The sequence below is a fragment of the Chrysoperla carnea genome, chromosome 5 (assembly GCF_905475395.1).
Source record: "Chrysoperla carnea chromosome 5, inChrCarn1.1, whole genome shotgun sequence".
NCBI classification, from domain to species: Eukaryota; Metazoa; Arthropoda; class Insecta; order Neuroptera; family Chrysopidae; genus Chrysoperla; species Chrysoperla carnea.
The window spans coordinates 8,628,920-8,643,630 of NC_058341.1; the positions used below are offsets into that span (position 1 = coordinate 8,628,920).

General features: G+C 28.5%; 1 protein-coding gene across 1 annotated transcript in view; it reads right to left on the bottom strand.

The window, feature by feature from the left end:
* Positions 1–6,661: 6,661 nt before the first annotated feature.
* Positions 6,662–14,711, bottom strand: part of LOC123300632 (bicaudal D-related protein homolog) — a 104,087-nt gene continuing 96,037 nt past the window's right edge. The window contains exons 2-3 of the mRNA XM_044883230.1: positions 7,144–8,307; positions 6,662–6,859 (exon numbers count right to left, since the gene is read on the bottom strand). Of these exons, the coding sequence (XP_044739165.1) occupies positions 6,722–6,859; positions 7,144–8,307 (1,302 nt within the window). The 3' untranslated portion in view covers positions 6,662–6,721. The remainder of the gene's footprint in view (positions 6,860–7,143; positions 8,308–14,711) is intronic.

Here is a 14,711-nt window from a genome sequence, read left to right on the forward strand (position 1 = left end):
ATGAGAACTTGGTTTATAATCCAAAAAGGATTCTGTGAAGTTCGATGTAGAAATAAAATTCAACATCGTTTTGGACCGGGGGATAGTTTAAATTTTATGGAATTTATCCTCAAAACTGCTTCACCATATACAATTGTTACAATCACGGCATGTACTTTTATCACAATTACCGATCGAGAATTCCTTATATCCATGAAACAATTCCCTGATGAATATTTAGCTTTAAGTAAGGCGGTTAAAATAGTTGGTCATGATTATCGAAAATTAACAAAGCATGAACCAATCCGAGATACTCATGGTTTTGACTACGTTAAAGAAATAAAAAAGTCTTATAAAAGTTTTAATTTTGAAATGGAAACTGATGAGGAAATCGAATATTTAAAAGTTTTTGAAAGACATCGTTATTTACGCCACATAAAAAATGGTTTACTAAAATACACCTTCTTGCCAGATGGACGTTTTTTAATAATTTGGGAATTTTTCCGTTGTTTTTTTGCTTTAGTTTCATTAATTGCATTTACAAATCCAATATGGATTTTTAATGAATCCACAAGTGCTAGAATAATCTTTTCATTTTTGGATGCCACCGCTATAATTGATATTTACATTCAAATGCATGTTTGCTATTACAATCACGAGGGGATCTTGGTTACCCATCCCATACACACTTTTAAACATTATTTATCGACACGATTCTTAATCGATTTATTTGCATGTTTTAATTTTAATTTATTATTTGAAAGTGTGACAAGTCATTCAAAATGGCAAGCGATTTATTATTTAAATCGTGTAGTACAATGTTATCGAATCCACAGTTTAAGAAAATTTTTTCGATTTAAAATGGATAGTATGATTTATGGAACGATTTATTACATTTATTTGTATACAGTTTTTATTTTTTCATTTTCATTATTCGTTAGTTTATTTTATTGCGATTTTAATGTGGATTTCAAGTGCCAATCAAAAAATTATACGAGTAATGTCTGTTGCGATACACACGTTTGGATAGATACAAGTATGTTCGAGAAACCGTTAAGTGCAAATGAAGTTTATTCGCTTACTTTGTATTTTGTTACAAGTATTATCACGTTAAATGGAGCAACGGGATTTCAATTAAACAATTGGTACGAAACGATTTTTAGGATTTGTATAACAATTATTGGCCAGATAATAAGTATTTACTTACTGGGAGACTATATTTTTTCATTAACATCTAGCTTATCGAATTTGGTTCGATATAAAACAAATTTTCGACATTTAATGAAAACAACAAACTCGTATTTGAATAAAGAGCAACAGAAATTATTGCTACATTATTATCAATTTTTATGGAATCGGCGAAAAGTATTCTCAGGTTTTAAAGTTGCAAATTCTTTTCAATTTATTGTACGTCAAGAAATTTTATACAATTGTTATGGGGAGATGTTTACATTATCGTCTATTTTTCGTGAAGCTCCACAAGCGTTTATACAAAAAATTTTAAGTGAAATGGTTCATGTGGCTATTTTAAAAGGTCAAAATGTTATTAATTACAAAGAAGTGACCGTAAATGTACATTTTCTTTATGCAGGAAGTATTCAAGTTTATAATGAATCTACGGAAGAAGTTGTGCAATTAAATGCGGGAAGTTTATTTGGTAAGTAACGAATATCGTTCGGTTTTGATGTTATCATTAAGCGTCAATTATTGCCCCATGAAATATGCAAGTTTATTAAGAATCTTATAACAACGTTTGTTGTAGGTAATTTACACCCAAAAATGTGTACAATTCAGCATAGACATTCTTTTCAAGCAATCGAGAACGTAATTTACTTTACAATGGATTCGGGACGATTCTTTGAGATTCTTCGATTTTATAAAACATTTTACAGAGTATTCAGAAAAAATTTAAAAAACAAACAATATGAATACATGAAAACACAAAAAGCTTCAGCTTCTGATCTTGAATTAGAAGTAGAACATTATCAACGACTTCTATTCACACCAGGTTCAAAACCAATGCAAATATGGACAATATTTTTTATATTTTGTGTATGTCTACCCTCATTTTGTTTGGAATTATATTTGATCACGAATGTTGACAGTACTTTATCATGGTATCAGTATATGTTTGACGCGATGTTTTTAATTCATATGTTCATAAAATTTCATGCGCCATACGAAGATCGTTATGGAAATTTAATTTATAAACGAAACAAAATTGCACAAAGATATATTCACTCGAAATACTTTAAATTGGACTTATTTACTGCAATCCCATTTGAAATAGTTCTGCTATTTTTATTTAGCCAAACAAAATTTAAAATCTATTATAACAATTTTAGTCGTATCAATAAAGTATGTCGAGTTTATTACTTATTGGAATATTTGTATAGTCGAAAACAACTTTTGGATTCGAATACGTTTTTTACGCATACAATTTTCGTATTTGCTTGGATTGCGGTAGCCGCACAAACTGTTACAAGTTTTCATACATTTTTTTTCACTTTATCTGATGAGTTTACTACGACACATAAAGGCCATAACGTGGAAACGTATAGTCAAATATTTTTTGCAATTGCAACATCATTTTTTTCATCCAGCGATTCTAGAGATTATTATCCGGATGGGATATTCCTTACAACTGTATTTACAGTAACCGCAGTGATAATGCGTTTACTTTACAATATATTCATTGCTGAAATTGTTTCAAGTTTAGCAGTTGCTCATATTACTCAAAATGAGTATCGCTTTCAAATGAAATCACTGTGGCATTACATGGATTACGGAAACGTAAGTAAAGCGTTACGCTATAGCATGATGAAATATGTAAAATTATTTTGGAAACACAATCGTGGTTTACATTATCCACAATTATTGGATACAGCACCGAAATTTATTAAAGAAATCGTTTATATCGATAAATTTAATTTCATTTTCCTCCACAATTATTTATTCCGGGAATGCGATACAAGTTTTTTGAATCAATTAATTTTACAAATATCAATCGTTAACTATTTCGATGGGAACTTTGTCGCATATGAGCAAAATACGTCAGATTGTATGTTTATTGTGTACGAGGGAACTGTGGAAGTTTGTCATGAGGATGCAAAACCACAGAAATCATTTGCAGAAGTTATTATTTTGAAAAAAGGTGGAATGTTTGGTATCAATAATGGATTATATCCAATGAGTAAATATGAATTTTCATATCGTGTGACAACATCGCCAACGGTTATAATTACATTGAATTATCATAAATGGAGTTACTTGTTTGATCATTATTCTCGTGAGAAACAAATTATCTATGATAATTTTGATAAAGCTCATCGTGCTGATTTTATGGATCCTCTTAATATCTGAGAAGAAATGGTAGATATATTTTTTTTAAAATTATTTTAAAACGATTAAAATACTGAAAGTAAAAATTAACACTTTTATTTTGAGGACTGGATTAATCATACCTTATTTCTGTTCTTGAAATTATTGTTCCCAAGCTACAGAGATCGAAATCTCCAAAATCCAAAAAATTGAAAAGCCAGTAATAGTTCTTAATAAGATTAATTTTTTTCATTCCAACCAGACATTGGATTACGAAGTGGATAGAAAAAACAGTTGAATGAATGATAGCCATAATGTCCTGAAAATTTGATTGTATCAAAATATTTCAATTTTAATTATATAGTTATAAAGTTGCAGCCTTTTTATGTAACAAAAAGCCAGATCGTGAAAACTATTGAGTGAAAGTGTAGTAAACAAACAAACAAACAAGCAAACATCCTTACTTTCACATTTATAATATATAGAGATAGGGATGAAACTTGATATAATATTTCAGATGAATTATAGTTTTTATTTTATTTTTAAAAATGTACAATATTGAGTGGTTTTTTTTGAAATCTATACAAATAAACGAAAAAAAAACAACATTTTTTACTCAAATCACAATTTTTTTCATTTTACTCAACATATATATTAAAAGAAATCTATAATTAATTAGTTTCATTAATTTTCACGAAATGTACAATATAATATCTATTTCTTAAAGTATATTTTTATATTTCTCCTGTATATTTACTTATGTACACGATAATTAATTTTTTTTTAAATTTTTAATAATTAAATTCTTAAAACTTGTATCATTTTGATTTTTTTTTATAAATAAATAAAAATATAATTATAAATCAGTGTTTTTATTTTTTAATAATTTTGTTTTTTTAAATATATATTATTATTTTTTAAAAGTTAATTAAAAGCACACATTCAGTTTTCAATTTTAAGTGAAAATTCTTTTTTTGGTATATTTTTATTTATCATCAGTGTACATTTTTGGTTCAAATGTTTTTTTTCTAGATCTAACATTCCTTTATTTTTGTAGCAGTTACAGGGGATGAATCAAATTGAGTTGGAGTCAAAGGGAATCTCGTTCGGATGTGATGATATCATTGACAAATAGATCTCTAGATATTCTTCAAGTGTTTGTCTCTGTACAATATTGTAAATATGTTTTGGTCTATATGTACGGTAATAATGTACATGTGCGACTATTTGTAAAAAATATTGTATACCAAGTGAAGTATTAATATAGATATCTCTCTTCAACCACTAATACTACAGTCGTTTCTGTTCAACAATAAAATTGATGAACTTATTACATTTCAAAAATGAAACGCTCACATTTTTTTTGAAACTTGAACAGAAGAAACTGTTGGTTGGTTAAGAATAATTAAGGCACACATGAATTTCTAGAAATTAATTATTTATCAATAACATCATGTGAGGTAACGAGATTCTTTGTGACTCGAAAATAATTTGAAAATTGGATCCGTCTCTGAGCAGGTTCGATGAAATGCCACTATCAAAATTGCCAAACATATTCAGTCATAATTTTTATAATTCAAAACGTGCTTTTTGAAATTCAAAATACATCTAAAAACCGAAAAAAAAAATATTTGCACTTTTATATAAGTCTCAAAAATTGAGGTCATTTTAATAAAGAGACCTTTTATACTTTATTTTTTTTTACTAAATGGTTCACATTTATTGAATTCAAAAACATTTAAATCTAAACTCACAAATTTTTATTTGGTGAAAATTGTGTGGAATTTTATAGAAATATTTCGATCATTCAAAAAAGTACCAGGAAAAAGAGCCTGCATAACAAAAAATTAAAAAAAAACTAATTTTACGTTATTGATTGAAAATAAAAATTGGCCCAAGGTAGGATCGAAATCATAGCTTCTCTCCAAATGTATCCATTACGGTTAGAATTGTCCACAAGACCAATTTTTGTTTCTGAAACTAAAATTGGGCTTCCGTGATACCTGTTTTGAATCTGTTACACCAAAGATGGTTTACTTTTAAGACAACCAGACGAAAATTGACAATTGAACGAAATATACGGCTTTTATTTAATAATTCCTGGTACTTTTTTAACAGTATAGTATGAGGATTGCCAATTAAGTACCTACTTCGAAATTATAATAATTTAAGGCACAAAATTATTATTCATTTTAAAATTGAGACACAGTCCAAAAATTTATTGTGGTTTGTGTCTTAATTAATAGAATATTTTGGCAAGCAAAATAATAAATTATTACGCATTGTTACCAATTTATTTTTATTGGGGTCTATTTTGGAGTATATTTAGTATTTACAAAAATTAAGTACTTAAAGCATTTAATACTTAGGCCACAGGGTAGTTTAGTAAAAATTGGTTAAAACATCGAGACCAGAGAGCACATTTTTTACTTCAAGAATGAAAAGGACATATATTGGGTGCAATATTAAGAACATATAAGAAATGTACCTGGAAACATCTTCCTTCGAAGCTACCGGCGTCAGTAAATTTGCCTTTCCAGATTTTTCTGGATCAGCTGCATTTTCGAAACAGTCTGGAATAAAATTTCTTGGTAATTCTATGAAAAACGTTCTTGTTATTTAAAGTTTTGTTCAGTCTTCAACCATTTTCGAATAGTCTTTTTGCCACCTAACAAACTGTTAGGGATTGCGTAAAACTTCGAATTCGCCAAAAATCCGAAATTATATGCAAAGTTTCGGACGCTTGCAGCTTTCAAGGGGGAGGGAGTGTTTCCTTGATGGATGATGCCCATAATAAAAAGGTTGTTTGGACAAAGTCTTAGAATCTTTGAGAAAGTCTTAGAAATTCTAAAAAAGTCTTAGAAACTTTAAATATAACTCTGAATTCTTCAACGATTTTAACTGTCTAATTCAGTCGAGTTATTCAAATTGATTAAGCCTTAATTAGACAGTCCAAAAGTGTTATTCAGAGTTCAGAGTTCTTATGAAATATTCTTTCTTCAAATATTTTTTCCACCAGGGTAGTTCCAAATCATCAGATTTGTGTTCCCAATTTTCATTCTTCATGTAATTCGTCCCAATGCGATTAAAAAATTTCTATATAATTTCACTAATTTTTATTTTTAGAATTTCTTTTATTTACTTTACATTTAATTTAAAAATTTTTTAAATGCAAATTAAGTTCACTTAAAATCTAAGGCAAATTTTTATCACAATCAATATTTTTTTTCTCAAATACTCAAAACAATAACTTTTTTTTTTTGTAAAAACATACAATTTTTGGATTTTTTTTGTAATAAAAAGTGAAAATTTGAGAAATGTTAATTTTAAAAGGAAAAAACAAATCATTGATTTTCCGAGGATGTTTTTTTTTTGCTATACAAAACAACTAATAAAAAATTACTACGAATTAAATTCATCGTCATCTATTGAATAAATTTAATAGGCGGCTACTTCGTTTGGTTCGTTCAGGTGCTTGTGGAGGTTCTGTAATTTGTCGTGTTCTTGACTCCTTCAATTTGTTTCTCATTTGTTCGTCAATTAGTTCTTGCATATCCATCTGAAAAAAAAAACACAAATATATTGATAAATGGTAAGTAACCTGGTGGACTAAACTGGAACTACTGAAAAAGCGATCCACTTCCAGTTTTAATTAGTACTAATTTTTATCGCCAGTTGACGGGATTTATCTGATTTGAATTTGAATATTTTGATTGGCCTTTGAAAGTAGTAAGTACAAGTATTGTTATCTGGTAGTCTAAATCAGAACTACTGAAACCGAGTTCAGTTCTTGTTTTAATTAGTACGAGTTTTTAAAAGTAACAATTTGTAATCGATTCTTACCTGCCATTGATCTAACTGTTGTGACAATTCAATTTTCTGTTGGATAGCTTCCAATAATTGACTGTTAGCTTGCATAAGATCCACACGTGTTCGTGCAAGTTCCACTTCAGCTTTATTTCGTCGTGCAACTGCGGCATCACGTACTTCTCGCGCCTGTTGTACAACATCATCTCGTGCTAGACTCGATTGTGATACATCAGTTCGTGCTCGATCACGTTCTTCGATCGCTGCTTGTAATTCAACTTCTTTAACAGATACACGACTCTCTAATTCATGTATCGTATCCGCACGTCGACACAGTTCATCGTCTCGTTCACGAATTTCACGACGTGCACTTTCTAAACGTTCTAACAGTCTTACGGTATCTGTATCTAATACTAATCTAACTAGTTCTTGACCAACTTCGACTAGAACAGCAGCGCCTCCAGGCCGATCACCATCTAAAGACGCGGAGGAACAATCACTATGCATGCCAGAATCATCATCCTCGCGTTGTGATTTTAACTGTTGGCATAATTCTCGTAACTGTCTATAAACAGCTCGCCAATCGGCACCAGCTTCATCGCATTCCATTTCGGCAAGAATTGATCGTGGACCATTAGTAACCATTGTGGGTGCTGAAATTGGTTCAGATATTTTCCCCAATAATCGTGTATGGTCTAATTCACGACGTACTAGCTGTAATTGTGCATCTTGTTCACGTCGATGCCGTTCTAACGCTAAGATACGATCTTCAGCCTCTTCTAAGGTAGCCGTTAATGATTCGCGTTCATTAGCGAATGCAATTAATCGTTTCTCTAATTCTTGTCGTTGTGAATTCGCTAAGTGTAGTTCATCTCGTAATGCATCTAAGCTACTTGCTTGCTCACTTAAGCTCACTTTACGTAACGTGCTTTGTTCACGTAATTGTTCTAATTGTGCTGTTAACTGATTCTCTAATTGTTTTGCATCATTTAGCTGTGCAGTTAATCGTTGATTTTGTGCATTTAATTCTTGGACGAGTGCGTTTTGATCCCGTTCCCAACGCTTGTAATTGACTTCACGTGTATCGTATCGTTCATTTAATTCCTTGAGATCATTTTGTAATTCGAGTATACGTGCCTCATAATCGGATTCAACGGTTGTTAGTTTGCGTTTGATTAGATGTCGATCTTGTTCCACTTGCTGTAACGAAAACAAAAAAAAGTTTATTACTATTTTATGAAAATAGGTTTCACTGTAATCAAAAAGAGAGTAAATATTGGTTTTAATAAAATAATAAAATTCATTGTTCTTAAAATCCTGGTGAGACTTGAGAAAATAATTTTATTAGATTGGTAATTAAACCGGTAAAAAAACAAGTTCAGTACTCTACATAGGGATCTTCCATTATTGGGAAGATTTTAGTCGGTCTGGATTTAAATGGGTCCGAACTGTTGAAGTCTTTGTTTAAACTACTGAACTTGTTTTTCTCTTTTCAGTTTTTATTTAACGCATTCGGGTTTTTCGATTTTTTGTATGAAACATATAAAATTATTAATAACTCGAAAAGTGTTAATGAAAAATTCATATTGCTCCCATAAAAATTATACATTTTCGATTGCTGGGATAACGAATAGGGCATTACAATTAGTTATAATTATTTGTTAAATCTATAAACAAATTAACAGTTATTCACGGAACAGAAAATAAATGATCCAAGAATCTTTTACGCATAAACTTTACAGGTAATTAATACACAATGTAAGAAGTATATTGTATTAGATTTGTAGATTTTTACCCAGAAATATGAATACAATAAAAAAACCATAACAATATTAATTATTAATATAAATATAATTAATTTTTTTAATTATAATGTCTATAATTATGAATAAATGAATTAAATTCAATGGCAAAATTAAGAAAAAAAAAATATATAAAAAACAATTGCATATTAAAGTTCATGATAATAAGTTTTTTAATTGATTTTTTTTTTTTTAATTGTAACAGTTTTGTGATGTACTTGTAAGTAAATCAGTTCCGGTATGAAATATCAAACAGATTATATTACATGCAATAAATCATATGCAATTATATAAAATAAGACTTTATAGGTTCATTGTTTTTAATTGGTCGATACAATTAATTATCATTTTTGTAAATATGAATTTTCTGAATGGTTGATCAAATATTACTGTAAAATTAATCCCTAGACCGAAGAGAATTTAAAAGTATATATATCAGTTTTGACTAGAATGACTTTTCCGAGATTTTTGCATATCTGGGAATTATATTATCGAAACAGTCGCGATTTTGTCTGCTTTGTCCCGAGGAAAGATAGTAATTTTCTGTGTTTTGGAAAAATTTTCATAATATATTGCCATTAAAATGTGAATGGAAAATCTGTGAAGCTCAGAAGTAAAATTCGCACAAGATCTGCGAATATCCAAGTCAAAATAAAGGCCTGGTAAATGAAAAACAAATTTTTCGATTTTACATCCAAATTCAGAATTGTTTTATCATTCCAGTCAACGCTAAAATAATTTTCAACCCCCAGAAAATGAGGTTTTCCAATTTGCCACTCTTACGGTCACAAGTTTTGGTCTAGAACAAAATACAGTATACACAAAGCCAGAATTCTAAGGCCACTAAAACTTCTACTTTTATAAATTCTCGTACATTTTCGTCCACCAAGACGAACATAGTGAAAAGTCGATTATTTATTAATTTTAGTAATTAAATAATTACAAAAATCCGATTACGAGTGATGCTAGATGCTGTCTAATAATCCAGCTTCAAAAGCTAGATAAAAAGAACCATGGAATTTCCACTTCATTTTTGGGGATATGAGCTTACAGTTTTTTAAATTTTTATTGGATATATACTTTCAACTTTCCTTCGCTTCCACTATTACCACTGTATTTTTAAATCTATAGCAAACGAATATATCTATACGCTTAGCGAAGCTGCGTGTTAGTTAAAGTGAGTAGCTAAAGGTAATTTATTAAATATTTTACGATATCCTTAGCTTCTGATGTGTAAATAAGAATTAATATTCAATAAATACCGTTATTTTATAATCATAAAGGAAATCTAAACTCAGGTTTTAATACATTTTAAATGTTAGCTGCTAGTGACATTTTAACCATTTTATTCGATTACCTGGATATGTAGGTATACATAAGCAATGAAATAGGTAGTTAATATTTTACTTACAAATTAGTTGCAGTATGCATTGCAGCAGTGAGCAGAAGCTAATTAAATATTCATAAATCGTACTATTTAATGTTTTTATATGTACAATCCATAGACCTCTACATTTTACTTTGTAGAAATATTTAGTTTTGAATAAAATGAACCATTAGTTTAATTCTGTTGGTGAAATTTTGGTTACCTCAATAAATATGTTATAACATGACGATATAAGACAAAAAGTAAGTCGTTTTATCCATGTTTTCAGGAAAAACTGAAACATTAACTGCAAAATATGACTTTCCTGACATCTATTGGTGACAAAATAAAGTACATTACCGAGACATTCAAATTCTTATATTAATGATATAATTTGTGCCTTTTATTATCAGATGAAATTTATTCGCTCTATAAAAATTAGAAACCAAACATTAAATCACCCCTAACTAAAATATCTTAATTATAAACATAAATTACATTTAATTATTACGCAAATTATATTTAATAACTGTACTAAATCTCACACGAAAATCTATTTCTCATATCTCATTTAACATAGATATTAAAAAAAACGACTTTTGTTTTAGATTTTTTTTCTCTTATTTAAAAAAAAGTATGTTCGTAACCTTCTTTATCAAACTATACGGGAAAAAATTACACAATAATTTGTGTTTCTTTTGTGTTTATTATTAATATTACCTAATTAAAATAAATAATAATTAATTAGTGTAAAATATATTTTTTTTTTTTAATTGTAATTAATTTACATGCAGTAATAATGTGTTTCATTGTGTTTGTTTGTAAACTGAATGCCCTTAAACTTAATTTGTTTCTTTATGGTACAAAAAAATCACATCTTATTAAAAGTGAATTGAAATGAAGTGAAATAATTAATAATCGGATGTTGTTTATATATTGAAAATAAAGTACTAATTATTGGGAAATATTTATATACTTGTTGTTGCAACACTACAGTTAAGTATTGTAAGTTGTCTAGCTAAAACAAGTTGCAACATTACAGTTAAGTATTGTAAGTTGTCTAGCTAAAACAAAACAATCATAAAAATGGTTTTAAAATTAATATAAAATTCAAATTTTCATATTATTTTTTAGATGTTTTTGTCAATGGTGGGTGCGAAAGCTTGGTAGAGTATTGAACTTCTAATTTATAGGGTTAGGATTCGAAGCTCATACAAGCCGTTTGCTTTAAATTGTTCAATATTCGACAAAATATGGAAGTGTTTATCTGAAGACCGTATAAGTAAGGGCATTGATGACTCAGTTCTGATTCGTCTCGACAGTAATATAAGTTTCTTTGGTTAGGTAAGTTAAGTCATTTGTATTATTTTTTTGCCCAGATATTTAAAATGGCTCGAGTTTCGTATTTAAGTTTTTGGCAATACCTTTCAGGATGTTTTTAAAGTAGACTAAATTTGCTACAATATGAGACTAGAATTGTCTCTGTAGACCCAATAGTTTCCGAGATAAAGTCTTTCAAAGTTTATCATTTTCTCGAACTTCGCATTTTATTTGTAATATTTTATCGTTTTGAATGAATTTTGACTCTAATTCTTCGTAGCCACTCGTAAATCTGAAAACAGCTGAAATTTTCACAATTTTTTGATTTCTGACAAAATTGCGTTCGGTGCTCTAGGCCACAGACTTGGATTATTCATTGGACTAACATTTGACAAAAACTCTGATGTACAAAATATATGAGAAATAATAATTTGAGATTAATGGTGGGAGCGCAAGTAAGTGCATTTAACATATCCTTCTGCTAACAAAACGGGACGTGCACTGCGCCCCCACCATATTTACAATTTTTTAATTTTGTATAAAGTTTTTTTTAATCAATTTTACAGGTCAATAAAAATGATTTATAATTTTACTTTAAAGGTAAACTGTTAATGATTTTTATATTCAATAAATGAGTATTTTTCATAAACGTATAAATAAAAATGCCAGTCATATTGACGGCTGATTATGTATTATTTACAAGTCACAATGTCTAATATCGTGAAGATTTATTCGTTGAATATTAATTAACACCATTAAACAAAATTATTTAGATTTCAATACACGTTCGTTTAAAAAAACAATCTCTCCCTTTGCTGAATGAAATATATACCCACAAAGTCAATCTTCATGGTAAATGACGCATTTGAAGAATATAATATGTTAGTTGTGCGTTGAATTTCTTGCAATACTTCAACGAAAGTTTTTTGAAATTTTGTTTCCATTAACGAGACTTAACTTCGTGAAGTATCTTTTAAATATTTCGAAAAAAGGTACTTTAATAGCATTGTAAATACAAAACTTCGTAAAACAAGTAAATTAGCAAATGTTTTTAAAGACTTTTAAAAATTTTTGTTTACTAAAACTATGGATCTCTGACAAGATAAAAAAAAAAAGAGTATTTCATCACCAGGAAATAATTTTTTTCGAATGTAATAATTGATACATAAAACAATATTTTGAAATTCAATTAAAAGTTTTATAATGTGAAAGTCTGAATATATGTTTTTAAAAAATAATTTATGAAGGACACCGATTGAATTTTATATTTTGGTTAATATTTTTTAACCTTCTTTGATATTTCCTTGCATTGTTACATGTTTCTAGTTTAATCTAGAATTTGTATTTCAAAAATATTTGGTCTACAGTCACACACAAATTTTTGTTTACAATAGTAGGCATTTTTGGTATCATATATCAAGGTAGAAGAAAACAGTGTTTTGCGAAGGGTTTTTATAGTTTTTAAAACTTCATGATGAAGACTTTAAACATGCATTGATTTAAGCTAAATAAACTTGCTGATGGAATTATCTAACAGACCAATGCAATTGCAAGTTCTATGGACAGATGAATGAAACTCCAGAAGACATATTTGTAGGGAATTTGGTGTTCTCTGCAACGGTGCCAACGTGCCATCTGTAATGATGAAAACTACCTTAAAATTCATATCATTAAGTACCTATATTAGTTTAAATGAAAACTTATGAAGAGGATCGCTTTAGCAGAAGGAGTAAAAAGTCTATAAATAAATAAACAACCAAAGGTTAATTATTCAGAAATCTAGTTATATGAAATGAAACTTGAAATCCGCCCCAAAATGTGAAAGTGTTAGCAAAATAGCCATGGCAATTTTGAATGAATTTTAAAACTATTTTATTTTATTTTTTGAACCTGGAGAAAAATGTTAAGAAGATAAATTATATTAAATTTTATTTACTTATTATAAAAATTTCAAAATTACGAACGATATAATTAACGAAGCCTTATTTTGTAAATGATGTAATTCGATCTAGAAAGTATCTAGGACCTTCCTTTTTAGAAATTTATTCTTTACATTATTCTGCTCTGATAATGTTAACAGTAATAACGCCCAATACAAAATTGATCAAGGCATTGAGGCTAATTTGAAACTTAAATGTTGTAGCTATTCAAAAATAGTGTAAGTACCTTTAAATTCAATAATCGATTACGTAAATATTATGAATTGAGTGAGTACTCCCCTCCTAAAAATATAATGATATTTTAATAATAAGTTTGCAAAAAAATAAGTAAGTTTTGAACGGCCCCTTAATTTCCACAAATAATTAATTTTATATGGAAGTAGCTTGTATCCTACAATTAATCAATTCGCGTTGTATGTAAGAGATTTATGTATGGAGGTCAAGATGTATGCATATATATAAAATCAAAGAATTGAACTTACAAAAAACACTTTGTATGCATCGAATAACAACCGTTTTAACATTGTAATGAAAAACTACACTTTATATAGACATAACTAAAACACAATTGTATAATACAAAGTAATGTATTATAATTGGCTTCCATATTAGACAAAAAAAAAAAAATTAATAAAATAAATCTTCTTCAATAATACCGTACGTACGTGTTTGTATAAATTAACAATAGTGCAATATTATTTAATTAATTAATTAAAAAAAAACAATGTTTATTATGAATCGGAGACTGTTGTACCTTGGGTCACTACTTATATATTTATGGCTAGCTGTATATACCAATCGAAAGAGCTATTTTCAAAGTGTTGTCTATTCGCTCCGTGCGTGAGTTTCGTTTCCATGGTAACGATACGTTACTTTAATTATAGAATTGTATGGATGCATATATAATTGTATGGATTGCATTTAAGGCTTACACTGAAAATTTAATATTATTGTCTCACAAATTTAAATAAATAATTATGATAATTTACATTTGAAAAATTATATTTGTGCAATTTGATTTCTTATTTTCACAATTTTTAATGCATTAAGTTTAATTAATTAGTGTTTTACAATAATTTTAATTTGACATTTCTATAACATTAACATGTAAAGAACTGCAAATTAGTAATAACAGCCCCCTTTAACTCCAAAATTTTTCACTGGAAGCGCTGGCAT